The sequence below is a fragment of the Podarcis filfolensis genome (genome assembly GCF_964270895.1).
Source record: "Podarcis filfolensis genome assembly, chromosome: 3".
NCBI classification, from domain to species: domain Eukaryota; kingdom Metazoa; phylum Chordata; class Lepidosauria; order Squamata; family Lacertidae; genus Podarcis; species Podarcis filfolensis.
Genome location: NC_139606.1, coordinates 82255529 through 82282149, shown reverse-complemented (window position 1 = coordinate 82282149; position 26621 = coordinate 82255529). Strand labels below are relative to the sequence as shown.

At 40.6% G+C, this 26621-nt stretch overlaps 1 protein-coding gene across 1 annotated transcript in view; it reads left to right on the top strand.

Annotated features, from left to right (window-relative positions):
- Positions 1 to 26621, top strand: part of HEATR5B (HEAT repeat containing 5B) — a 47102-nt gene that overhangs the window by 6578 nt on the left and 13903 nt on the right. Inside the window, exons 6-26 of the mRNA XM_083604174.1 lie at positions 730 to 901; positions 1399 to 1556; positions 3449 to 3698; positions 4536 to 4691; positions 5257 to 5507; positions 6357 to 6468; positions 7301 to 7453; positions 8021 to 8120; positions 8749 to 8858; positions 9845 to 10008; positions 10849 to 11024; positions 11943 to 12048; positions 12568 to 12758; positions 13331 to 13490; positions 14696 to 14885; positions 16033 to 16202; positions 18118 to 18262; positions 19247 to 19486; positions 21494 to 21745; positions 24559 to 24740; positions 25296 to 25364. Of these exons, the coding sequence (XP_083460300.1) occupies positions 730 to 901; positions 1399 to 1556; positions 3449 to 3698; positions 4536 to 4691; positions 5257 to 5507; positions 6357 to 6468; positions 7301 to 7453; positions 8021 to 8120; positions 8749 to 8858; positions 9845 to 10008; positions 10849 to 11024; positions 11943 to 12048; positions 12568 to 12758; positions 13331 to 13490; positions 14696 to 14885; positions 16033 to 16202; positions 18118 to 18262; positions 19247 to 19486; positions 21494 to 21745; positions 24559 to 24740; positions 25296 to 25364 (3507 nt within the window). The remainder of the gene's footprint in view (positions 1 to 729; positions 902 to 1398; positions 1557 to 3448; positions 3699 to 4535; positions 4692 to 5256; positions 5508 to 6356; positions 6469 to 7300; positions 7454 to 8020; positions 8121 to 8748; positions 8859 to 9844; positions 10009 to 10848; positions 11025 to 11942; positions 12049 to 12567; positions 12759 to 13330; positions 13491 to 14695; positions 14886 to 16032; positions 16203 to 18117; positions 18263 to 19246; positions 19487 to 21493; positions 21746 to 24558; positions 24741 to 25295; positions 25365 to 26621) is intronic.

Below are 26621 nucleotides of genomic sequence, written 5' to 3'. Positions count from 1 at the left end.
CATGCAGGGTTGGTTTGTTCACTAAATTTTCTGTTCGTCTTTCCTTGGTGTGCTGTATTTTGACATTATTTAATATGTCACACAGTGTGCACAGTGTAATTGGGATGTGGATTTGGTGGCTAGCTTATCCAGATCACCTTCTGAAAGCATTTGGGCTGCCACAGAGCAGTTCCCATCTGATTTTTTTTAATACTTGGCATTAATCTTTGTAATGGGATTCTAAATTGTAGCAGGAAGGACTTTTTCCTCTTACTGAGGAAAGAATGTGACAATGTAGCTTTCTTCTCCCTTCAAAGCACTGAAACCGACATTTTACGCAGGGAGAGAGAGAAGTGGCCTGTTTCTCTATTTTTTCTGGAGCAGAGATTTTTTGGCAGGGGCAGATTTTAAACTGAGAGGTAGGAGGCAGCCCCCCCTCCCCCCCGAAATACATCTGAAAATTAAATGCTACTGAAGTGTTTGTAGACAGGAATTGGACGCTTGTATCCTGTGATTCAGTATTACTCTCCAATCCCGTATCTCATAATAATGTTTTTGTATGAGCACCAATGTAAAGATAGATTTCAGCGTAACCTTTCTGAATGGTTTTTTAAAAGTCATTATGCCAATCATATCTCATAAGTGGGATAAATGACAGCGATGATCGTGCTGGCTCTATTCCCAGAGTGGATGGGTAAGCATTTTAGAAATATTAAACAATTATTGGTATGTTCTTTCTCCTGCCCTCAGTGCCTACTGGAACTACAAAACGAGGCTGTATTTATGTGGACAGCAGAACTGGAAAATGTAGCAACACTTTGTTTTAAGGCTCTGGAAAACTCAAATTATGGTGTACGAGTTGCAGTATCAAAACTTTTGGGAACAGTTATGGCTACAGCACTGATACCAAAGCAAGCAGCAGGTATTAAATATTGAATTGTCTGTGCAAATATTATTATATAAGCTGGATATATTTTGTGTACTATTTGCAAATCTAGGCAGGGTCTGGTATGGTTTCAAATTGGATGGTGGACCGTAAGTTGAGATTCCTGAATTGCAGGGAGTTGGACTAGATGATCCTCAGGATCCCTTCCAACTCTACAATTCTGTTATTCTACTATAAAATTGTATTGTGGAGATTTTTGTTTTCTCTATTTTTACAGCTAGCCAAAGTTAAAGCAATTAATCTACACAAGGAAAGCATTGAGATAGAAACCCTTTGTGAATGAGTTATGTAATCATTTGTAATTGTCTGAAGGCTTTTACATATATTTAATAATCATTAAACTCTACTAAGTTTTTGTTGCCTTTGTTCCTGTAACAAGGCAGGCTACTTGTCAAAATCACAGAAGTAATATGAGTCCAAGCAATTATTTAAAAGTATTCTATTAAATTAAATTACTATTTTTTTTCTTGAAGTGATGCGCCAAAATGTGAAGCGGGCTACACTGGAAGAGGTTTTGGAACTCATGGCCACTGGTTTTCTAAGAGGAGGATCTGGATTCTTAAAGAGTGGTGGTGAGATGTTAAAAGTAGGAGGATCTGTCAATCGAGAAGTGAGAGTTGGAGTTACGCAGGTGTGTTTGCTCTCTTATTCTTCAGTAATTTTCACAGTGTTGTTATCTCTGCCTAGGCAAGTGCTCAAATAGCTATTGTTCCATAGAAAATGATCATTCTTATATTCAGGTCTGTTGACTAAGCATGTCACAAATGTGCAGTTTTTTCATGCCATATAAGCCAATCAGATGAATAGATTTAGCACATCGATAAATAAGTGAGACCTGTACAGGGACGTCTTTACCATTGGGCGTAGTGGCGCGGCGAGCCAGGGCACCAAGCAGTGGAGAGCACCAGGCAGAGAGTCCAGGGAGGGGAGAGCGGGGAGGTAAGTGAGGTGGAGCGGGGGCTTGGTGCCTGCACGCCTCCAGCGCCCGTTGGAGGCAGGAAGGCTCCGGATGCTTTCCCGCAGTCCAGAGTTCTCTCTGCTGGCTCCGCGACACACCACCTCCTCGGCTGAGTGGTGTGTGCTTGCATCCCAAGCTCTGCGCATAATAAACGTGACTCTACCACCACTCCCCCCATCCACTCCACCTTGAAAAATCCCCTCGCTCGAGGCTACACGCTGCAACTGCTGCCCCCATCTCCCCTCCCTCATTCCCCTGCTTCTCCACCACCTTGCATGGAGCCTGCCTCCTCCCACTGCCCCCACCACCTCTGCACTCCTTCACATGAACCGCGTTTCCTTCCCCTGTCCAATCCCCTCCCAGTCACGCTCTCTCCTCCCCCACTCTTCCCCAAGCAAGGATGGTGAGACTCAGTGAGTGCGCTTCTCTGCTGCGGCGACGCAGACGGCCCAACTCGCTTCGCCTGTCCCTGCCTGGACGAGACCCCCGCCTGCCTCCCTTGCCATCCCCATTGCACCCGGCTGCCCAGCCTCACATCATGATCCTGCTGCGGGAGCCAATGCCCGGGTGTGTGCGAGCAGCACGGGGCAGCAGCATGAGGACGGGAGCAGCCTCAACAACTTTGGGGTCCCAACTCTGGGAAACGGGGGGGTGGGGCGTCGGAAGGATCTTTGCACCACGGCGCCAGATATGCTTAAGATGGCCCTAGACCTGTATAACCAATTGATGTACAGTCATACCTTGGGTTGAAGTAGCTTCGGGTTGAGCGTTTTTGGGTTGCGCTCCGCGGCGACCCGGAAGTAACAGAACGCATTACTTCCGTGTTTCGCCGCTTGCGCATGTGCAGACGCTCAAAAGGACGTCACGTGCATGCGTGGAAGCGGCGAATCGCGGCACATGGAGACGCGGGTTGCGTTCGCTTCAGGATGTGAACGGGGCTCCGGAACGGAACCCGTTCGCATCCAGAGGTACCACTGTACCCCCAGCCTCTAAAAGGAGTACCTCTGTGCAGCGCTCCAGTCAGCCTGGACCAAAGGGCCTTGTAGTTCTCTTTTGGGCTTGCAAAGGATGCCTCCCTCCTTCACACCTCCACAGAGGCCTTAGTCTGCTGTGCTAAGAGATAGAAGGGGATGTGAAAGACCTCTGAGACTCTGAAGGGCTGCTGTTAGACAGAGTAGATGCTTACTGCACTTGTCTGACTGGCAGTTCCTGAAAATATTGTTATATTGTGGTGGGAGAAGGGGTTCTCCAGGGTCAGAAAAGGGGAAAATATCCATTTATTTTTATTTCGTTCATCATGAATCAAGGTAAGTGGTGAATCATAATGGTAGTGAGGACTGCGCTTCCAAAAGTATTCCTTCTACTTGTGGTAGCATTAGATAGAAGACATCATATATGTGAATCCATCCCTAAAATATGGTTGTTTTGCCTCAAAATCTTATAAAACCAGGGTCATTTAAGTCTTCTCTTTAGAGTTTCCCTTTGTTTGCCCCTCCCCTCTATTATGTAAATGTGTACAAATCCTTCCTTTCTGTGGTTGTAATATTTGTATTTTGAATTTGCAGGCTTATGTTGTCTTTGTCACAACATTAGGAGGTCAGTGGCTGGAGCGCAATTTTGCTACATTCTTGTCACATGTTCTAGATCTGGTTTCTCACCCTCGGGCAACGCAGACTCATGTAGAAGCGGTGTACTCTCGAAGATGCGTCTCCTTCATCCTCCGAGCCACTGTAGGAAGTTTATTGGGGGAGAAGGCACAGATTGCAGCTGCCAAAGATATATGCCAGGCAATTGGTAAACAGATGAAGGCAGTAGGTAAGAATGTTAAGGTTAAGGTCCAAATCAACATAATATATTCCTGTCCCATAAGTATGAAGGAATTTTTAAAGCAGTGAAAAAAAGGTCTATGACAGATAATCAAACAATATTATGTGCCCTCATAACACTGAAGTGCAGGCACAGTATGTAATAATCTGTAAATACACTCTAAAATATCTAGCTGTGTTGACTGAATATATATTTCAAATGCTAACTGCACCACAGCAATGAAATACAAAAGTATGGTTACTCAGAAGATGAAGAATGTTTAGGACAGCTCCCCCCCCCCCAAAAAGCATGCATATGCGGCTACTTGTGCTTGAGATCAGAGAGCTAATTCTTAAAAATATTTTAAAACTGGCAGTAAGTAGGAGTCAGAACTTGGAAAATCAGTAATCGTGAAGAGAATTTAATGCTTTGGTTCTTTCCCTTCAGTTTTCAGACTCATCACTATTAGACATTTTTCATAAGCTAAGTTTCCATGGTGAAAATATAGAATGGCATATTTCTTGATAATACTTTCTCATTCCTTCAGTAATTATCCAAAAGTAGCTCTCTTGTGATTAAATATAAAATACTTGTGATTGAAAGGCGGCTTTTAATGTAGGTTGCCAGCAAGTCATCTGAATGTATGCTAAACCAATCTCTGTTCTGTAAGAGTTGTCTCTTAAATTCTGTGGCATCTCAAACAAACACATGCAGCTCACTTTCTTAGCTACTGTGTACAAGCAACTCTTGCATTTCTATAGTTCTTTATACTGATACTCTTCTGAATACACCTCAAATTTACAAGAATGCTGGATGACACTCTCTCTTCTCCCACTGCTTTGCCAGAATCAGTTGTGAATGATGCTAATATTGAAAACAAATCAGGAGCAGCTGAAGTTGCTGCAAGTCAGCATGTGATGGTTTGTGCCCTTCAGGAGCTTGGGAGCCTAGTTCAGAGCCTAAGTGCCACTGCTTCACCTCTCATACAAGAGCCTTCTATAGGTAAGTTGTTAAGACTGTAATTTAATATACAGTTGCCTGTATAGAATTGTACTGTTCAATATCCACTTCTGTCTGCCAGCTTACTTGATTACCACTTGATTCTGGCATGAAAAAGAAACCCAGCAAGACATGTGATGTAATCTAGAAAAATGCAAGGGCATTTACTGCCTCTGGTTTCAGCAGAATGTAAGCAATTCTGAGATTCTTTAGCCTGCACCCATAACAGCTAAACAAATTACTTAATATAAATGTATTTGTGTATACAGTTGTTGAGTAGTTACAAAATTTCACCAAGTAGTTATCAATATAGTTTCCCCATAAGAAACTAGAGTCTGGAGAGTTCTGGTGAATGCCTCATTGTGTGTTTATTGAAATGAGAAATAAAATGGAAATTTAAAAGCATAAGTAAACTAATTTTAAATCTCATTCTGTTGAGTAATATTTAGACAGCTTGATTTACTATTAGATGGAGTGAAAGGGGACTGAATGGTATAGAGTATATCCTAGTATAGGAATCCATTATTGATTTCCCTTTAAGACTCATGGTTGTCTGTGTTGATTTCAGGATTGCTTGAGACTGTTACTTCAGTTCTTCTTCATCCAAGCATGGCTGCCCGACTTGCTGCTGCATGGTGCCTGCGTTGCGTAGCTGTGGCCTTGCCTTTCCAAGTGACTCCTTTCTTGGACCGGTGTGCCGAAAGGCTCAACAATTTGAAGACCTCACCAGAAGCTGTTAGTGGTTACAGTTTTGCAATGGCTGCTTTGCTAGGTGGAGTTCATCAGTGTCCTTTGGGCATTCCCCATGCAAAAGGAAAGGTGAGATACTATGAACATATGTGGCTTTGCATATTAAGTTCAAATCTTAACAACGTAATGGCTACAGAAATAAAATGGAGTTTGCTTCTGCTGCCCTAATGCTAAACACATTCACTTGTTAAAACACCAATGTGTTGTTGGAAAGGGTCTGGCTGGCTACCTCCTGACTATAAAATGCATTTAAACAGAAGAAGAAAAGATGCTACAGCAACCAGTATAATCAGCTGCGGGCCATGGCATATCCATGTCAGCCCAGGTGCCTAAACTCTGACCTCTCTTGTGTCAATGAGAGAAGAAAATAATTAGTGTGTCACTCCTTACATTACTCTTTCTCTTAAATCTGTTTCCTAAATTTCACTATCCTTCTGCTTTCGTTTGACCCAAAGAGTTCATTTGCATCCAAACATTCCCCTGGTTAATCTAGGCCACTGTTTCAGCTGCCAGATCCCTACTACCATTCCCCATTCCTTATTTAGTAATACTAGGGTTCCTCATTTCCTTGCATCTTTAAAATAAAGTTGGTTTGGGTACCCTATATATACACGGGTTTTTAGTTTTCTTTACCCTTCTGTAAATATTTTATTTTTGTTGAGTAAAGTCACACAGCCATTTTACGCTTTATGCCATATTGGCGTAACGTGTGTTATTTTGAACCCAAATTGGAAGTGTTATTGCTAATTCCTTAAATAACTAAATAATTGAGAATAATGTGCAACTTCTTGTGACATTCAGGTTTAAAGATCTGAAAGTATTGCGCCTCCATGGTGACACATGCAAACTTTTGTGTTAGCACGTAATGTGTGATTAGGAATGGGCACATAATTGGTAACAATCTCCTTTTGTTTTCAGATGGTTGTTAGCATTGCAGAGGATCTCTTACGATCTGCTGCACAAAATAGCAGATTGTCTTTGCAGCGAACCCAGGCTGGATGGCTTTTGCTTGGTGCTCTGATGACTTTAGGTATGTTAAACAGTGGCTGGCTTTATCACTGTGGTGTAGGACAGTCCTGGTATTCTTAATAAGTTTATTGGATTAGTCTTGACAGTAAAAATTCCTTAAAGTTGTTATAGTCAGCAGAATAAACCAAGCTCTTCAGAACTTCATATTTGTAATTGGGGAGAGGCATGTTTGACTGGCGCTTTAATATGTGATGAGAGGCTCCAAGAAAACAAATCTAAAAGAGTCTGTTAAAATATAACTTTCAAGGAAAATAGAAATTACAGTAAGTGATTATATTTCTCTATCTTTTGTTTCCCGGTCTTTTAAACATAGCTATAAGTAGTAGATGGTCTGGAAAAAAAGACATTTTCTTTTTCTTTCGTCTTGTTTTCTTTGTTTGATCTGGGTTAGAAGCATTGTGGTAAAAAATGTGTCTTAAGGTAATCCCATTTAAATACAAATTGGACTTTAATAAAGAATTGAGAGCAGCATGAAGAAAAATAACAGTATTTTATCAGTTGATAGCAGTTACTACTTTTTGAAGAGTACTTGGCAGCCCAATATTCTTTAAATTAGCTTTATTTGATTAAACTTTTAATGCTAAAGACTAATACGTAGTGTGTAAAAATACAAATATTCCTATAATCTTACATCACTTGCATTGGTTACATTGATTACTGGCTACCTTTCCAAGTAAAAATGGCCAAAGTGGCATACAAAATGTGACTTTAAAAAAAAGAAAAGAATAGCACACAATAATGGCATTGGAGTATTTTTAGTGTCATTTGGTTATTTTTTGTTTGTTTGTTGAGAATTGTTTAAAATCTACAGTAATTTGCCTTCTTACCCTTAGGTCCGTCTGCTGTTCGTTACCATCTTCCCAAAATGTTACTGCTGTGGCGAAATGTATTTCCCCGATCTTTGAAGGAGTTGGAAGCAGAGAAAGCTCGTGGAGATTCCTTCACATGGCAAGTAACACTGGAAGGACGTGCAGGAGCTCTCTGTGGTAAGAATCTCAAAGATACAGCTAACAGTTCCTGAATTATTTCAATCGGTTTTACCTGTAACATTGTGAAAAGATTCATGTTCAAATCTGAATACTAAATGGCCTTGAACAAGTTCCACTTCCAGTGTCACAGGGCCTTGTAAAATGCCCTGAGATCCTTGGAGGAATGCTGGGATATAAATGTCGCAAGTAAATAGTGTATAAAGGTAACGTAAGAGTTTGGCTTATTCAGAAGGCTGAGAGAGTAAAAAAAAATAGGTTCATTCGTAGTGGTACATGTGGCTCCTAAGGAAAAGATGCCTGATGAGGGAGACAAGTGGGGTAGTATTTGATTCCACCTGTCCTTCCTATAGCAATGCAAGCTTGGCTGAAACAATATAGACAGGTAGCAATAGTGGATAGCATGGGTGGGGCATTGTGGTTCACCTGGCTTCTTGAATGTCTCTGCTGATTAGGGAAAGCATTGGCATTTTGCCAGCAGCTGAACTGCAATTTCTTTTTGATAGTTAACATTTCCTTGTTTGCTTACATAGTTTAAAATGTGACCAATGCATTTTTCATTATTAGCTATGAGAAGTTTTGTTGCTCACTGTCCCGAACTTCTAACAGAGGATGTTATTCGAAAACTGATGACTCCTATAGAATGTGCTATGACAATGATGTCTCAGTAAGTATAGTTTCCACAATGGTGAAGCAATTTCCCCTCAAAATCCTCTGTAGTCTGCATAACCAGAAAAAGTCAGAGAAGTTCTTATTTTAAATTCAAAATGAAGAAACAATCAACACTAACTTCTTAAAGTTAATTTTATGTCCTGTCTTACTTTTTTGATATTTAACATTTCCATTTTTAAACTAAATGTTATTTCTTGTTTTATGGAAGGCACAAATCTTCTTTAAAAATACTTTCAAAAATAATTTATTCTGCATAAAATGAAATTGTGTGCATATCACATAGCAACTCAGGGATAGACCTTGCTTATAACAGTATTAAAAGTTAGACTTCAATCTAGTGCATCCTACCAGAAAGGTTACCACTAGCACAATGGGACTTCCCTCCACTTCTCCCCCCCCCCCCATGTGCTCCCTATGCTGTCCTCAGATCTGCTCTAGATGGTTGGAGGAACCTCCAGAACAGATTTTGCGGGGCGCAGGGGAGTTCTGTTGTGCAAGGGGAAATCCTTCTGCTGATGGAACCTTAGTCTTAGTGTTATGTTGAATACAACCCATTGCATCAACAGTTTACTATGCCATGATTTTTACTAGTAATTAATCTGGACTTCTTTTTAACACAATAGCATTCCCTCTGTAATAAAAGCCCACGGAGCTCATCTGAAGGCCAGTGCAGCAATGGTCCGATTAAGACTTTATGACATCTTGGCTTTGTTACCACCAAAAACATATGAAGGTAATTGCACTGAATTGTTGCTTATTGCTCTTAATACTTGGGTCCGCATCCCTTATATTCTTATGTAGGCTTTTAAAAAACTTTAAAGTAGTCACAAAATTGAAAATAGTTGCAAGATAGGTAGCATTTCTGTGAACAAATAATGTATTTTTCTGGAGGACATCTGGCAGAATCACAGTGCTCACATATACACATCTGCACACCTGTAGAAAGATTAGAAATAACTATGCAGTAATATTCAGTAATACATATACCAGCTATGCCTCTAAGCAATGGTCCTGGGTAACTCACAAATACAATGTAGGGTTGTTAATGCTATCAAGCAGCAATAGTCTCCCTGGCCTTGGAGTGCAGGGTGTCTAGTTAATATCTGAAACTTCAGATGTTCTCCAAGCCTCTCTACTCTATACCCACCCATACACACACACAAAACAACAACAACGTAAAAATAAATAGATAAATAGAAATAAAAATGTGCACTCCACCCCCAAGACCATTCCATTATAACTATCCAACTCCTCTACTCTTCTGTTGACTGAACTCCAGCTTGGAGGATAATTACTGGATAGTACCTTTGATTTCTTCAACCCCTGTCTCAGTGAGGTTCAGTTGGAGAAATAAACTACCTGGAAAAGCTTTTACTTTTCTTTCTGGTATTTGGCTGGTTTCCCAATAGATTTTAGTTTCTTGGCACCGTGCTCTTTGAGGGCCTCTCTGGTAGTACTATAGTAAAGCAGTAGAGTTTTCTTTGCCAGTGGACACTACAATCGGTGCATCTAGCTGTACAAGACTACCTGACTTTTCAGGCAGGTGAATGTGGGCTTCTCATGGGTTATAGCTTCCCAAGAATAATATTAGTACTGATTTTCCTGTACTACACCATCCTTCTTTGGGAACTATTTCTGTTTCATATAATGCCTGTTGAATCACAGGATGTAAAATGTATTATATTTTGACGTTGTCCCCTTCCAATTATTCTCCTTCAGGGTCATTTAATGCACTTCTTCGGGAGCTGGTGGCAGAATTTACTTTGACAGACAACTCTGCTAATACAACTACATCTCTGCTTAGATCACTTTGCCATTATGATGACAGTGTTCTTCTTGGCTCCTGGCTGCAGGAAACAGACCATAAATCAATTGAAGATCAGGTATCAAATCCTTTAAAATCATTCCCCAAACATCTAGTTTTCTGTCTTTTTCAAGGCTCTTGAGCAAATCCACTGTTGTTATTTTTACAGTGCCCAGCACATATTTGTAATACTTCTACTGATTTCTAAATATAGAGGTTTAAGTTAGACTCAATTATAATTTGATTTTCCTTAGAGTTATGAAAAATGTTGTGTCTTGTAGAGTTTGTGAGAGATGCCAGAACAGAGTCAACCCTAAACTTGAACTCTTAAACATGCTACAGCAGAGCGGGCGAAGATGCCATAGAGTTAGAAAAGAATAAAGTCACATAATAAACATGTTTTTGAAAAAGAAAAAAGGCAATGGACCCTGCTGCTGTTGCTGCTCAAAGTATTACAGTAGGGCATCTAATAGTATAGTCATGGTGTGTGTTTCCTTTTCATACTTTCCAAATGAAACGCTTATGTGAGACTGCTTGATCTGTAATTGCCCTTATCATGTGTTCTGTGCAGTACTGGTAACCACGTGACTGGGCACAAGCAAAGCAATTTTACTTGAAATATACATACTGGCTTAAACCTTCCATGGATGTATTTAGTTTGATGAACTGAAGCTCCTTCCATTAATACATTCATGGAAGAACCCATTCCTTGAAAACAAACATCACAGTGCTAAAAGCTAGGATCCATGCCTTAGAGTTGAATCTCCTTTTTTGTCCTTGAAATAATGGAGACACTGCAGAAGTATATAGGTTCCTTTGAACAATAATAATTTAGAAACAAAAATCTTTGGAAAATGTATAATACGAAGCGATAAGTGTTACATGTTTATCATATTTCAAGTGTTCTGATGCTTTACAGCTCCAGCCAAACAGTGCCTCTGGAAGTGGTGCTCTAGAACATGATCCATCTTCCATTTATTTGCGCATCCCTGCTGGTGAAGCTGTTCCTGGTCCTCTTCCTTTGGGAGTGTCAGTCATAGATGCCTCAGTTGCTCTCTTTGGAGTGGTTTTCCCTCATGTTTCCTACAAGCACAGGTCTGTTTATAACCAGGGTGGCTAACCTTTGTTGGCCTTAGAGCCACAGTGACAACCCTCTTGAACTTGCAAGCCACGCACACATGCATACACCATGCAAATTAGCTGAGGAGTGTCATTATTGCCTCCTCCTCTGCTCATCAAATGACCAATCAAATGACTGAAAAAGGCTGACTTGTACCAGTATTCAGATCAGGGCACTGGACTTGCTCAATGTAGCACTGTCTACTTTAATTTTTGTTCTTTTTGCTGCTGCTACCAAAATTAGTAAGATCCCAGGGCCAAGGGGGCAGATTAGGGCCCCTGAACCTAGGTGTAGGCCCCCTAGCAAAATCTGTGAATATGTCATTATAGTGCTATTTAACTAAACAGTATCAAGGCTTAAATCCTATTTAAAAGTTAGCTATTAAGAAATTTCCCCACCTTTTAAAAAGTTTGTGTTATCTTTTTTATTTATAATCTGCATTATAGAGCGTTTATTCAACACTTACTGTTGTGTTCACGCAACGTAATGTTTTCCCTCCTCCCTTCTTTCCTCTCCCCTGCAATGCCACACCCTCCAAAATCTTCTCCAGAGGGTTGAGGTGATGTTAAAAGAGGAAGGAAAGTCACATTATGTGAGTGGGGACAGTTATTGCCAAGCCTAGTTTTGGAGCTTCTGTATTGTAGCAGCAGCAACACTACCAGCAGCTTGCCTGGTGAATTCATTTGATGGCACTGTTAGATGAACAAATAGTCCAAGAGCAAATTTCGCTTGAAAGCACAGTAACATAATTTGAAGTACATTATATCACATTGTGGCATAGTCATTGGCCACACAGAGGCACCTTACAGTCATCACCTTTGAAGCCTGTGGGTTTTATAGCTCTTTTTCTATTACTTCAAGGAATATCTTTCTCATACTATATGTATTTACAGGCTACAGATGCTGGATCATTTTGCAGAATGTGTCAAGCAGGCAAAAGGTGTTCGTCAGCAAGCTGTGCAGCTTAATATTTTTACTGCTGTTCTTAGTGCATTAAAGGTAAACCTACTTTAAGAGGTATAATGCTGTTCCTATCCTACTGTAATTATAACAAGGCTGCAGTTGTGAGGCATAGAATGTTAATGTATGCATACAAATTCATTTCTGATCACTATTATTGCGCTAATATCAGTGCCCTCATATCAAAGGATCAGAGGTGCTGAGATAACTTAAAAATGGAGTCCATTAACACTGTTCCATAAACTTGTTATGTGAGCCTTAGTGGAAGACTTTGCACAATGATGTGTCAGAAGCTGTGTCATAGCATGCAAAATATGATGCATCACCTATGCTACAATTTGAAGGTGTTGTGCCCTTTTTACTAAGTCAAAAAAGCCCCACTTTGAGTAGAAGAGCACCTTTATGCTTCTGGTTATGTGACATCTGCCAAAACGTGTGAAAGCTTAAACCTTTCCCTGACTGGAAATGTAGGAAAGTCATTTGCAGAAACAGTAGTTGTGAATATGGGTATTATATGGTGTGTATCTGTAAAACTTTATATGTTGTCTTCTGTTAAAGGGCTTAGCTGAGAATAAAAGTACTTTAGGGCCGGAAGAAGTTCGCAAGTCTGCCTTGACACTAGTTATGGGGGCCCTTGACAACCCTAACCCCATTCTGAGATGTGCTGCAGGAGAAGCTCTTGGCAGAATGGCACAGGTGGTGGGAGAAGCAACTTTCATTGCCAGAATGGCTCAGTACAGCTTTGACAAGTACGTTGAACATTTTGCTTGAAGCAAAAGGAGAACTTTGTTTGCTACATCTCATTCCCCTGTGTGACAGGGGAGTATAGTTTTATATCGAATATAGTTTGTTTTGCTATGCATGCAAATATGAAAATGTGCACAGCTTAAAAACTGCATATAATTTCTAATTTTGGTTATTAATACCTTAAGAAGGAAGTAACATGGCTGTAAGCATTTAAGTGTAAGGCGCTGATGGCTTTTGCCTACCTTGGTCATTTGAAATGTTTTCTCTTTATATGATCTTGAAAAATAATACAGTACACATTTAACTTGTGCACATTCAGCTTTATGGGTGTGGCAAAAAAGGGGGGGGAAATGGGGGGGGGTTCCAGGAAGAATGATTTTGGCAATCCCACCTACCATTGAACCCAGTGGGTTTTGACTATATGTGATTTTGGCTTTAGGCACAATCTCTGGAAGGTAACCCTTACGTAAGTTGTGGACTTACTGTATTGGATTGTTTGTCTTTATTTGACATCAACAAAAATGGTATTAGCTACAGATTTAACAAAAATTAAACTTTACCAAAATCTTGATAGGCTGAAATCTGCTAGAGACGTTGTGGCAAGAACAGGCCATTCCTTGGCTCTTGGCTGTCTCCACCGCTACGTTGGAGGAATAGGTTCTGGGCAGCACTTGAAAACCAGTGTCAGCATTCTGTTAGCACTGGCACAAGATGGAACGTCCCCTGAAGTCCAGGTAAAGCAGATGTATAATATTCAGCACAGTATAATAAGGATTATACACTTTTTAATGCTTCATTCTGTATGCAGATGTTTTTAACAATATTATGAATGGCAAAAGAATCAGGCAGAAAATTCTGCAAACTTTTTTTAAACAAAGGTTTCTGAGCATAAGCACCCATGTTCTGTTGCTTCAACCACTTTTCAGTTATAAATAGCCATGCTACCTATTTGGTAAACAATCTGAAAATGTTTCTCTCTAAGCGCTACTCTAAGCAGGTACTACGCACAACCCAGCCATACTTTATTTCTCTATTACTTTCTGTTCAACTGTTTCTATAATGAGCTCTAGGTAACAAAAATGATCATTGTGTGCCCCTCCCTTTCATACGTTCAAAACAGTCCTGCAAAAATAAAATAAAAATACTAACAGCTTGTTAATAGATAAGTTTAAATACTGTTGCTGTGGATGAAACGCCCCATTATCAAACTCCTGAAGTCTCAGGGAATAAAAATGCCTTCATAATTTGGGTATGCCCACTATTTGTTGAAGGGACGCAGGTGGTGCTGTGGGTTAAATCACAGAGCCCTAGGGCTTGCCAATCAGAAGGTCACCGGTTTGAATCCCCGCAACGAGTGAGCTTCCCTTGCACGGTCCCTGCTCCTGCCAACCAGCAGTTCGAAAGCACGTCAAAGTGCAAGTAGATAAATAGGTACTGCTCCAGCAGGAAATTAAACAGCGTTTCCGTGCGCTGCTCTGGTTCGCCAGAAGCAGCTTAGTCATGCTGGCCACATGACCCGGAAGCTGTACGCCGGCTCCCTCGGCCAGTAAAGCAAGACGAGCGCCACAACCCCAGAGTTGTCCGCGACTGGACCTAATGGCCAGGGGTCCCTTTATCTTTACCTTTACTACTTGTTAGTGTTTCATTAACATTAGTGCTGGTGGTCCACTTCACAGAAAACTTAAACCATGTTGTGGGCCCTGATGGCTCTGCTTCCTCCCTTTTTAGTTCTGTGGGACATGAGCAGGGTCTGTGCTTCAGTTTCCTTAATAATTGTCAGAAAGTGGGGCTTCAGAGTTACTTTTCCAAGCCAGAGAGAGAGAGAGAGATAATGTGATGAAGACTGGGAACCGCTGTGCTAAAGTGACAACCATACCCTACCACAGTCTTAGTGAACTGTGCCAAAGGTATATGATTAACCTGTTAATTATTGTTCCAGACATGGTCTCTCCATTCGCTCGCTTTAATAGTGGACTCTAGTGGACCAATGTACCGTGGATACGTAGAGCCTACTCTGTCTTTGGTTCTCACATTACTTTTGACAGTGCCTCCATCACATACAGAAGTACACCAATGTTTGGGTCGATGTCTAGGTGCCATAATAACAACTGTTGGCCCGGAGCTGCAAGGTTAGTGTACAAAACAATAAAAATGAGGGCCGTAATCCTCCTGTTAAGTTGTGTGCACGTTATATTACACATTTTTAAAAATAAATCCAACTTCCAAACAAAGATACCTAAGATTGCAGCCTTAAAGCAAAATCCTAGTCATGTTTACTCAGAAGTTGGTCCTATTGAGTTCAGTGGGACTTACTCCCAGGCAAGGATTGTGACTTTAGTCCTGTTCCAGTCTCTCTCCATTTTATATCTTCTGCCTGACGACATTCTGATTGCTGGTGTGAATCCTAATGTAGCTGGTGGCGCTGTGGTCTAAACCACTGAGCATCTTGGTCTTTCTGATCAGAAGGTTGGTGGTTTGAATCCGCATGATGGGGTGAGCTCCTGTTAGTCTGTCCCAGCTCCTGCCAACCTAGCAGTTTAAATGCATGCCAGTGCAAGTAGATAAATAGGTACCGCTGCAGTGGGAAGGTAAATGGTGTTATCATGCACTCTGGCACTCCTTGCGGTGTCCAGAAGTGGTTTAGTCATGTTGGCCACATGACCCGGAAAGCTGTCTGCGGACAAATGCTGGCTCCCTCAGCCTGAAAAACAAGATGAGTGCCACAACCCCATAGTCACCTTTGACTGGACTTAACCATCCAGAGGTCCTTTACCTTTACCTTTTTTACCTTCTGGTCTAACAGGGACCACCAACAATAATGTGCAGGTAGGTGTGCTATAAGGCTCCCTTGGCTTCGATTTCTGGTTCCTTTCCAACTTTCTCTTTTTTCTTATATTTTTATTTCTTGGAGTCTCAGCTGTTCTTTTCTTAACATTCTTATTAGTGACTAAATATATGTAGGCTGGGATGCAGTTTTCATGCTGCTGTTTCAGGAATGTTGGTGTTTTCTTGTCTTTTATATGGTTGTTGATATTATTATTATTTATTATTATTATCATCATCATCATCATCATCATCATCATCATCATCTACCTTGTGAGACCAATGCCCTATAATCAAATAAATAAAGCTTATAGCCTTGGTGTATATTACATTTTGAGGTAAGTGACAGGATAGAAAATTAAATGCATCCATGGAAATTAAATGCATTCATGACTGAAATAGAATATTATGTAGATATTTTTGAAGTTGATTTGATAACTTTAAATTTGATAGGTAATGGAGCTACCATTTCCACCATCCGTTCCTCATGTCTGGTGGGTTGTGCAATTACACAAGATCATTCAGACTCTCTTGTTCAGGCAGCTGCCATTTCCTGCCTCCAGCAACTTCACATGTTTGCACCACGACATGTTAACCTCTCCAGTCTTGTTCCCAGCCTTTGTGTGAGTATAAGCTATGCCTCTCATTATGTTTCAGTACTATAACATTTATATAGTTGGATACTTGGGGATGGGTGGGTGAGAAATTTTGTCAAAATGATCAATTGTATTCTCCAGAAGTGGAGAACACACAGCCTTCCTCACGCCTTAACCCTTTCTCTGACTACCGTGACTTCTTAAATAGCCATAGTCCAACCAAATAGTTAAGCTCTTAAAAAATAATACAGGTTTCATTGCAGATTTTCAAGAACATACATACAGAAACAGACAGGTCATTCAGTTATAATCAGCTGTAGTCTCACAAAATAGCAATAACTAATAACAATAAAGCTTTCAACCTAGCAATTACAGATCACATTGCCATTTCTCCCATGAGTATTAGGGGAGATGAGTGGAGGAGGTAGAAGAGAGGGAGGGAATCAAATTAAATAAAGTTATATGATTCTTATGAAAAGATATATAGATGTACTTCTTTCTTTTATTTATTAATTGCATTCATATACTGTCTTTCAGCCAGGCATCCAAGGCAGGTTACAGTTTAAAACATTCTTTCATTAGGAAGAAAATATTTACCATAAACGTTTGAATGTGTCTCTAAAGCATATTTAAGTTTGCTATAAACAGCAGTTTGCACTCGATAGTGGAAGCCGTTGATAACACATCATGTGAACTTCAGCTGCTCTTTGTTGGTATTCTTCATAGAGCAGTACTGTTCTTAGCTGATAGCATCATTCAGATCAGATGATGGTAAAATACTAACCCTATTCATGTGTTCAAAAGAATGCATGAAGGCATTATTGAGGGGGAGTGGGTATGCACACACTAGTCAAAACAGACAAGTGCCTACACTTGAACTCTGGTGAATCTCTGGTCATAAAGAGTGCATCTCTGAAAGGATCACTTTATGGGTGCAAGGGCACAGCTATGGCATCATAAAGAGACATTTTAGGGGATGGGCTGTGGCTTAGTGGTAGAGCGCATGCTTTGTAGGCAGAACATCCAGGGTACAGTCATCAGTGGGGTTGGGAGAGACCATTGCCTGAAATGCTGGAGAATCACAGCCAATCACTGAGATAGATGGTCTATTGGTCTGACTCAGTACAAGGCAGCTTTCAATGACCCTATGTAACAGGGGCACCTTCTGGGAGGCAGCAAGGGGCCCCCAAAAAATTCAAGGAGGCATGACACGTCAGCACGTTGCGGAGCATGCTCAGTTGATCTTGGCATGCCCTGCGGCATGCACAAGTGATGTCAGCATGCCCCACAGCTCCGGCCCCCTCATTTCCGGGGGCAAGCCAGTGCGCTTGCTATGTAAAGTGGTGCCTCTGACAGTGGAGGTAGAACTTAACCATCAGATGCATTGTTTCTTGAAGGCCTTATCAGCATCTCTGTTGTCCACGTTCTAGTGTCCAGGCAGATAGACAAATTTCTGCCCTTATAAAGACTTTCAGGCTTGTGCAACCACAAGTCAGAGTTTCTTGAACAAAGGTTGCTTCTATTATACTCCATAGCTTGCTGTGGCAATCACCTTTGTCACATACCTAGAAGCCATCCCATCCCAGCCACTACCACGCCGCCAAATGACCCAAGTAATATGCACAAACAACACACATACCCCAGGCCCCCTTTTCGCAGCAGTCATATTGAAATGTGTATTTGGTTTCATGTGAACGTAAGAAGAGCCTGCTGGATCAAGCCAGTGGCCCATCTAGTCCAACATCTGGTGTTCACAATGGTGAACCAGATGCTGTAGGAAACCCACAATATGCTAAACTGCTATTTTAATTGATTCATGTACTTTTTCAATTAATAAAAAGATTGGTCTACTGAGTAGCTAATTTTAATTAAGCAACAGTACCTATGGGTTCTTTCAAGTCACCCAGCTAGTTTGATTGCTGATTTATGACTCTGGTTGCAGGTTCACCTATGCAGCTCCCACCTTCTACTTCGTCGGGCTGCGGTAGCATGTCTGAGGCAGCTTGCTCAGAGAGAAGCCGCAGAAGTATGTGAATATGCCATGAGTTTAGCCAAAAATGCTGGAGACAAAGAAAATAATGGGATGAGTAAGTTTTGCTTTGCATGTTTACTTTCCTAAAGACCAAATGAAAACAGCTAATGCTGTAAACTTTTAAAGTGCATTTCCCATACTATATTTTCACCTGCATGTTGTCTGACTTCGTAAAAATGATATACATTTGTTTCATTCTAAAGTATTCACTTTTGACAGTTTTTCTCCAATGGTAGACTATGAAAGTGCACACTTTCCACATACGTTGGCCAGATTGGATTTGCCAGCATTTTGAATTGACTTGATTCTGTGTAGCAGAGCTGGGAAAGATGTCTGCCTAAAAGCTTCAAGAACTGAGCTCAAGGCCTGTTGTAAATTAGACTTGACAGGACAAGGCTAGAGGTGCCTTTGTTCTAGGTTTGCAGAAAGCTTCCCTTCCCCGCCCCCCTTACATTTTGGTGGCTAACCTTTGGCCTTCCAGATAATGATTTACTGCAGCTCCCATCATTAGACATGCTTGCTGGGATCGATGAGAGCTGGAGCACAACTTCATCTGAAGGGTCACAAGTTAGCTACCTCTGTCTTATGTCCTAAGTATGTAGTGATACAGTTTTTGAATGGGTGACCTTTTTTCTACTGTCGGCCATCAATGCTTTTTTGAGTTAGACTAATTCATGCATATGTTAATTTATGTAAACCTTTTAAAAGGATTTGAATAAGTTGCCCAAATATGGAGTACTTTATTTTATATAAATGATGAAATATGCAACAACTTTGGATGGGCAGGTGTGTTTAAACAGAATTACATGACGCAATGATACATAGGTTACTTACTGGTACTTCCCTAGACTACTAGCACCTTAGTTTCTGCATCGTTGGTGTTTTATCATATTAAGTACTGCATTTTAATGCTGCAGATGTCATTGTGTTAGTTATTTGGATCATATGGAGCCATAGACTTTTTAGAAAAATCTCAAGTTGCTATTTTGATGAAAATAATTCCTGTTAATGTAAAATGCCTTTACCATCTGTTTTGCAGATATGAATTCTTTTGCTCCAGGACTAGGCTCCCGGAGGGATATTCATGGCCGACATCAGGGAATCAATATCACAGAGACTGGACTTGAGGGAGTCCTTTTTGGAATGCTAGATCGGGAGACTGATCGGAAGCTGTGCTCTGATATTCATGATACCTTGGGACATATGCTTTCATCTTTGGCAGTAGAAAAGCTCTCGCACTGGCTGATGTTATGTAAAGATGTCCTTGCAGCATCCAGTGGTAAGTATCTGAAAATGACCATGTTTTGACTCTTGTAATTCCTTTAGAAGCTTTTTATTTAGCAGACTTTTCCATCAAGTATGCCTATGGCATTATAGGAAGTCATGGTCCAGCCTCTACTGAAGAAAACCTTGTTAAACATCTTGGAACAACAATTGTCCAATGTCTAATATTTATCTTTTGGGTTGTTGTTGTTGTTTAGTCGTTTAGTCGTGTCTGAAACTTCATGACCCCATGGACCAGAGCACGCCAGGCACTTCTGTCTTCCACTGCCTCCCGCAGTTTGGTCAGACTCATGTTAAGTACTCTTTTGGGCAGTGGCGTCACAACGGGGGGCGGAGCGCCCCGGGTGTCTTGTCTGGGGGGGGGGTGACAAGAAGGCACCCCACAGGGGCTCTCAGCGGCGCGAGCAGCCATCGCTCCGCTGCGGCCGCATGTGGAGAATCCTCCATTCGAGGCTGCAGTTGCGAGCAGAGGATCCCGGCGCCATCCATACAGCGCTGGAGCGTCGCCGCCGGGCCCGGCAAACCACTATGTACAGTACATGTGCGGTTTCACTATGTACTGCACATGCACTGTACGTTGTGACACTGCACATGCGCCCTACATAGCAACACCCTGCCCCGGGTGTCACGACACCTTCGTTCGCCCCTGCTTTTGGGTACCCAGTCTTGTTAGATGCATAGGTCACGTAAGTAGTGAGGAGTGCCTTTTTCCAGCTATGACTGGTGCACCAACTGCTACACCCCCACCTAACAAAATTGAACCCTTCTATTCATGCTCTAGTGACCTCCGATAAGGCTACTGGAACATGCTGTAAGGACTAGATGCACAGTAATCTAACTGAGGCCTCATCCATCTGGAATTATGTATTATTGGAAGCTTTTTTCCCCCAGGCTGTAAAGGTCAGCCTTTAAAGTTTTATTTAGGTGCTGATTTGTATTTTCACTAACACACGAGGGCCTCATAATTTCAGTGGAGCCTGAGGCATATTAGAAAGTCACTGCTACAGTGTTTTATAGGTAGCTTAGGAGGTGCTTGGTGTGTTGATAAAACTGTCTTCAGAAGATTATTTATGAGCTACTAATATGCAAATGAAATAACTCTTGAGTCACTGATCTGTTGATCCCAGTTTCTTCTAGGAACATTTCAGATAGAAATTGGAGCCAAGAACATTTCAAATAGAAATTGGAGCCTGGTTTGGAGCCAGGGTATGAATTGGGCTATTGACATCTCCTGAATTTTGTTAGCTTGTATTAATCAGTGCTGTGGAATCATTCTAGATTCTTGCCAAATATTTTCTTGTAAATATAGTGCCCTGCCAATATTTGTATCATAGGCCAAAAGAATTGTGGTGAGACTTTACATATGTTTTAAAAGGCCCTGATATTGTCTCGCTAGATTGACTTCAAAGCGCCATCTTCATCATTTTTGAGGTGTAAGCATGCATTTCTTACTATGTCTCTTTAGAGAAATACATTTTTGCTGTAAAATACCAAGATGTTTCTGGGCTTGATTGCGAAAAGAACTATAGTTCAACAAGTTTGCCACTGTCATTTCTTGCATTTGTTACCTAGTGTCAGTTTTCCCCAATGCAAGAATAAAAGGTTTGCTATTCTGATATCGGACTGAATTAAATTGATATGTCAGCTGATTTTCAGTGGGTCTACTCTAACTAAATTTAACTATTGTTCATAGGGTTTTAGTACTGTTGAACTGGTTTGGTATTTTTTCTGTAAAGTCATACGGAAAGGTTTTGTTATGCTTTTTTTAAATAGCTTTTCAGTGAAAATGAAGACAATTTTATTATCTCAAGCTTCTAGGTGGATAATTTAATACTGATTCTGTTGTTTTATTGCTGGTTTCCTTTTAATGCTGCTTTACTTCGTGTTTATTATTACATATAATTACATTTTATTCTTCTTGGGAGATGTCCTGCAAGTTGCTCTACTGAAAGCTGGGATAAAAATGTTTTAAATGAATAATAGATCCTTTCTTATTTTGCAGATATGACCACTACAGCTCCTTTGGGAGGTGAAAAAGATGAAGATTCAGAGAAAAAAGATGAAATGGATGATGATATGATGTTTACTACACTGGGTGAAGAAGACAAAACAAAGCCTTCTGTAGCTCCTCGCTGGGCTACTCGAGTATTTGCTGCTGATTGCCTGTGTCGAATTATCATGCTATGTGAAAATGCAAATAAAGCCCACTTTGATCTAGCTCTTGCCCGTTCTGCCAAACTCAGAAATCCTAAAAGTAAGAGAGACTGGTATCTTTCTCTCTCTCTGTGTGTGTGTTTCTTCTCTAGAATAACTACTTAATTATAGGTAACTATAGCCCCTTATCTGATTCTACTCTAATAAAATCCTATAGGGCGGACAGTTGAAAATTCAAGGTCTCTTAATGAGCCTCATCTCTGATCAGGGATTCAGTGTGTGTTTGTTGCCCATGTTGAGGTTTCAGGTGGCTTTTTCCTGCAGATGTAGACAGGTTTGCACTCACACAGAGAGGTTAAGTGTTAACAGTCCATTGATTCTGACATTTTTATGAGCAGAGGCATTTTTTTGTCCAGTGGTCATCCTTTTCTAAGTTTGGCAATTAAGAGACAGCTGGAATGACCATTAGTCTGCGAAAAACTATTGTGCCTTTTTATCTTGACATTGACTTGCTTTACCTTTTGCCTGTTGTTGCTGTTGAGGGGTCCTGGGGCAAGGAAAAGTCCATTCTGTCTTTGTGCTCACTCTGCTCCTGGTTGCCTTGTCAGCCAGGATGCTGCTGCTATTTCCAGAGGAGGAGGAGAGTGGAAACAGCTGCTGCTAATTGACTTGCATTCCAGCCCACAGACTGAGATAGGAGGGCCAAGGAAGTGCAGACCTTTCTGAGGTTGCTGTGAAGGCATCACCATGTTTTATTTTGTACTGCTGAATGTGCTCAGTAGGAGAATGTAAGTAATGTATCATAGGGTGGCAACAGGAATTATATATTCGCCGCCCAGAGTAAGAGACTGAGTTGCAATACTTTTGTGTTTCAAAGTTACTTAATACCAGTTTGGTCCTAACTGGGTGAGAGATGGAGTGATTTGGGAGTGGTTATATTGCTGCTTATACAATACTGCATTACCCTAGCTGGAGGTAGGTGAATGAGCTGGTTGTAAACTATGCTTAACACAGTTGTATATTCTTGTAGACCAGATGTTCACTTTGTAATAAATAGTTAGGGATTAGCTGTGCATTATCTGTATGGTTGGTGGGAATGCATAAGGTATGTTTGTATGTGGATGGTTGCTAAGAATGTATTTGAGATATGTTGCTGTGGGGGAGTGTAGGTGCAGCTTCTATTTCAGGCATTTGTGTGGTTGCTAATGCTGCTGTTTTGTAGGGGTTGTATTTTTGTATACAATTTTAGTCTGTAATTTTTTATGTTTGAGAATTTTGTATTTGATCTTCATGTGCAATGTTTTATTTTGACATTTTGTTATGCTTTATGTGATGTTTTAAGCTAGGTTGTAAACCACTTTGAGATTATTCTTATTTAAATAAATGGAAATCATTTAAATAAATAGTGGTAGGAAAACAAAGGAGTAAAAGGGAAAACCAGTTTGTAACCTGAAAGCTAAGCTGCTGTTCTGGGCATAGGCTGTGGCTACTCTTGTAAATATCTGGGAGCTTCAGTTGGTACATCATGATGATGTGGCTCCCTCCATTGGCCTAAATATGTTTGGACATAATTATATTGGTGTATTATGTATATGTCTTGTGCATATACCCTTCTGATCTCTGAACTCTTATTTCATTTCTTCCAATGTGCAATTGAAGATATCTAGGGTGAATTAACCATTCCCTGTTATATCTGAACCAGGAAACTATACTTACCAGATTTGGATGAAACTAGTGTCTGAAACCACAGTTTGAAGTTTGTTTCAGATCATGGTTTGGTCTAAGTCCAGTAAGCTTAGGTTCCTGGTTCAGAAATAATGGGAAATTATAACTAAATCACCCTAGAAGTGTTCAGTCACAGCATGACAAGAAGTGAGGCAGAGTAACACAAGGACAAAGTATGCAGACACAACCTTCATGCAGATTTTGGTTTAGTGAGCTGAGATATATATGATTGAATTGGATATGAAATATTTTGTTCTGGCATGTTAATATTTACCATGAAGTCTTATCAACAGGTGTTCATAATGATTGCTGACTTATATGTCCAGATTCAGAGGTGGTATGCCTCCGAATACCTTTTCCTGGGTGGCAAAAGCAAGGAGGTATAGCAGTGGGTTGCAAGCAAAGCAGTTGACTTCAGATCCTGCTTGTGGGCATTTCAGAAGCATCAGATAGGCTACTATTGATAATATGGAATGTAAAAGAATTCTTAAAAAATTATGTGATACTTACTACAAAGTTAGGCACATTTTACAATTTAGATGAAAATAATGTTGGAAATTTTGATTATTGCTTTTAAAGCCTGCATATTGAAATAGGTCATTCCACTGACTCCTTGTACTGATGATTTCTTTTAGATTAAATAAAATGGTAATAGAATTATCTGCAGAAATCCTATGCGAATTAAGTTTAACATTGAGTAAACTGTGTGTGTGTGTGTGTGTGTGTGTGAAATGCAACAAAGGTGATGACTTTATAGATTGTTATATTTTTCATCTTTTCTCCTCCTGGCATTCTTTCAATAGATTTGTTTATGGTCTGAATTAAGCTTTTGTTTCTTGTGTGAATGAATTGCTCCTTTAATCTAAAATATCCAATGGGTGAACCTTAGAAGTGATCACATGCTCTGTTGTAAACAATAGGCACTGTGAATTTGCTAACTGCAGTTTAGATTTTCCGTAGATGCAACATTATTATCATTTCAAATCCTATTTTAAGGAGAATAGTTCAGAATTCATGAGAGATATTGGCTCTTAAGGTGGTACTTTTGCTCATTTTTTCTGTTTTGTTTTGCTTAGACTATATGATATGTCTATATTATAATGTAGTTCTTTGGGGGGAAAGATGTGTGTAAGTTTGAACCACGGATGACTTCTGAAACAGTCTGCTTTTTCTTGTGTCTATTTTCAGATGACCTTCTAGTTCTTCACCTCTCTGATCTTATTCGCATGGCATTTATGGCTGCAACTGACCACAGCAACCAGTTGCGAATGGCTGGTCTCCAAGCACTTGAAGACATTATCAAGAAATTTGCAGCAGTTCCTGAACCAGAGTTTCCAGGCCATGTGATTCTAGAGCAGTATCAGGCTAATGTAAGCTTATCTATGTGCTTATGCCATTGCAAAAAATCAGTTGTGAAACGAGATGTATCCCAGCTGAGAATCGTCTTGCTTTTGATGGGCATGAAGAGATCCTGTTTGTCACAGGTGCTCTGTAGGCATGCATGAAGCTCTCATACAGGTCTAGGCTCATTATATGTGAAGATTTACAGCTCCCCCTTTTAATCTTCTTAACCTACCAATTCACATTTGGAAAGTCATAAAAGTTGAGTCAGTAGCCATGGCTAGGTCAGCTTGAATGGTGATGAGCAATTGACTCCCTTTCTCCATGATTTATAATATTACTACAATCAGCATTCTCTGCCATAGCAATTGCAAAACGAAACTTGTGACTTCTTTGGAGACGCATTTGCTTCTAAAATTAGATGTCTTTTTCCACTGAAAAAAATGATTAATAGTGTCTGTCGTATAATTATGACAGTTACGAAGGTTAATTAGCTGCAAAGGTTAATTAATGCAAAGTGTCTAAATTCCTGTTACAAGAGTGGGTGTAGGGCATGGTTTCATCAATTTTCCTTTCTCGCACAGGTTGGAGCTGCTTTAAGGCCAGCTTTTTCACAGGACACCCCTTCTGATATTACAGCAAAAGCTTGCCAGGTACAAAGAAAATCATGGTTGTCAGATGGAGAGAGAAATGAATACTAGCCAAAACTGGGAGGGCGCATCATATTAAGAAAGCATCTTATCTCCTTGTGGATGAAGATAGGCCTCCGCTGACTCTTAGGACTGACATTTTTTAAAGGTTTTGCAGTTAATAGTTAGGTTTTGCAGTTCTTCAGAGTAGAGCCAGCTTGCAGCTAGTTGCACAAGAAGTGGCGAGGAGTGCAAGAGCAGAAAACGTGGAGGAGGATAGGAATGGAGCGTGGAGCAGGAACAGAAAAGCAGGAAAGGGGGCAGTGGGAGATGAGGAGAGGATGCCTGGGCCAGTCTCAGATAGTGCAATGTCTTGCACTGGGTCTGTGGAGGTGATGTGAAAGACTTGTGCCCGAGAACCTGAAGAACCACCTGCCAATCAGAATAGATAATACTGGGATTTGATGTGCAGTGATCTGACGTGGTATAAGTCATCTTCCTTTGATCTCTAGCCAGATAAGGGTAATGAACCCTCTGCACTGTTGACCTTTCTTTGCCCTATGTGCATTTTCTGGTAAGATCTGCTCAGGGATGCCCACCAGGGACGGGATTGTATGGGGGGAGGCATACAGTTCCTTGATTTATTAGGAGAATGAGGAATCCAGTTATATAGCAAATTCATGGTCTGACTTCAAAGTTATTTTATTGTGTTCAGTCATATAAAGGGCAGAAGATCCTTAAACACCACTGGATTTCCCTTTAGCAAGCAGGTAAACTGTGCTTAGGATGCACCATCTGATCAAGGAAGGAAGAGATGCTTTGGAAGTAGGCTGCTCCCATGATGTACTAGTTTGTGTCTTGCTTTCATTGAATACAATCACAAGTGTTTATGCTCCCTTGTTATTTGTCTTCAGGCTTGTCTTTCTGGTTGTCTTCTTCCTTTTCACTTCTGTTTTATATTTTGTCTGATCTTTCTGGTTTGTCTTATTTCATGTTTTTTTTTTATCTACAGTATCATGTTCCTTCTTGGTCCACCCATCATTTTTGGTTGCACTGTTTCTCTCCTGTTCACCATTTTGTTTCTTCACACTTTCAAAAAGCATTTTAAAAACTACCAAAAAAGTTCATTCCCCCCTCAGTTTATTGTTCACTTTGTGCCTATGTTTTTGGCCATTTACCCCCCCCCCCCTTTGCCTTCATTACATGTGGTAAACTTGGTCTCTTGTTCCTCATAGTACCTAGCCAGTAGTGAATTGCAGATGGTATTATGTAATGCAGTCA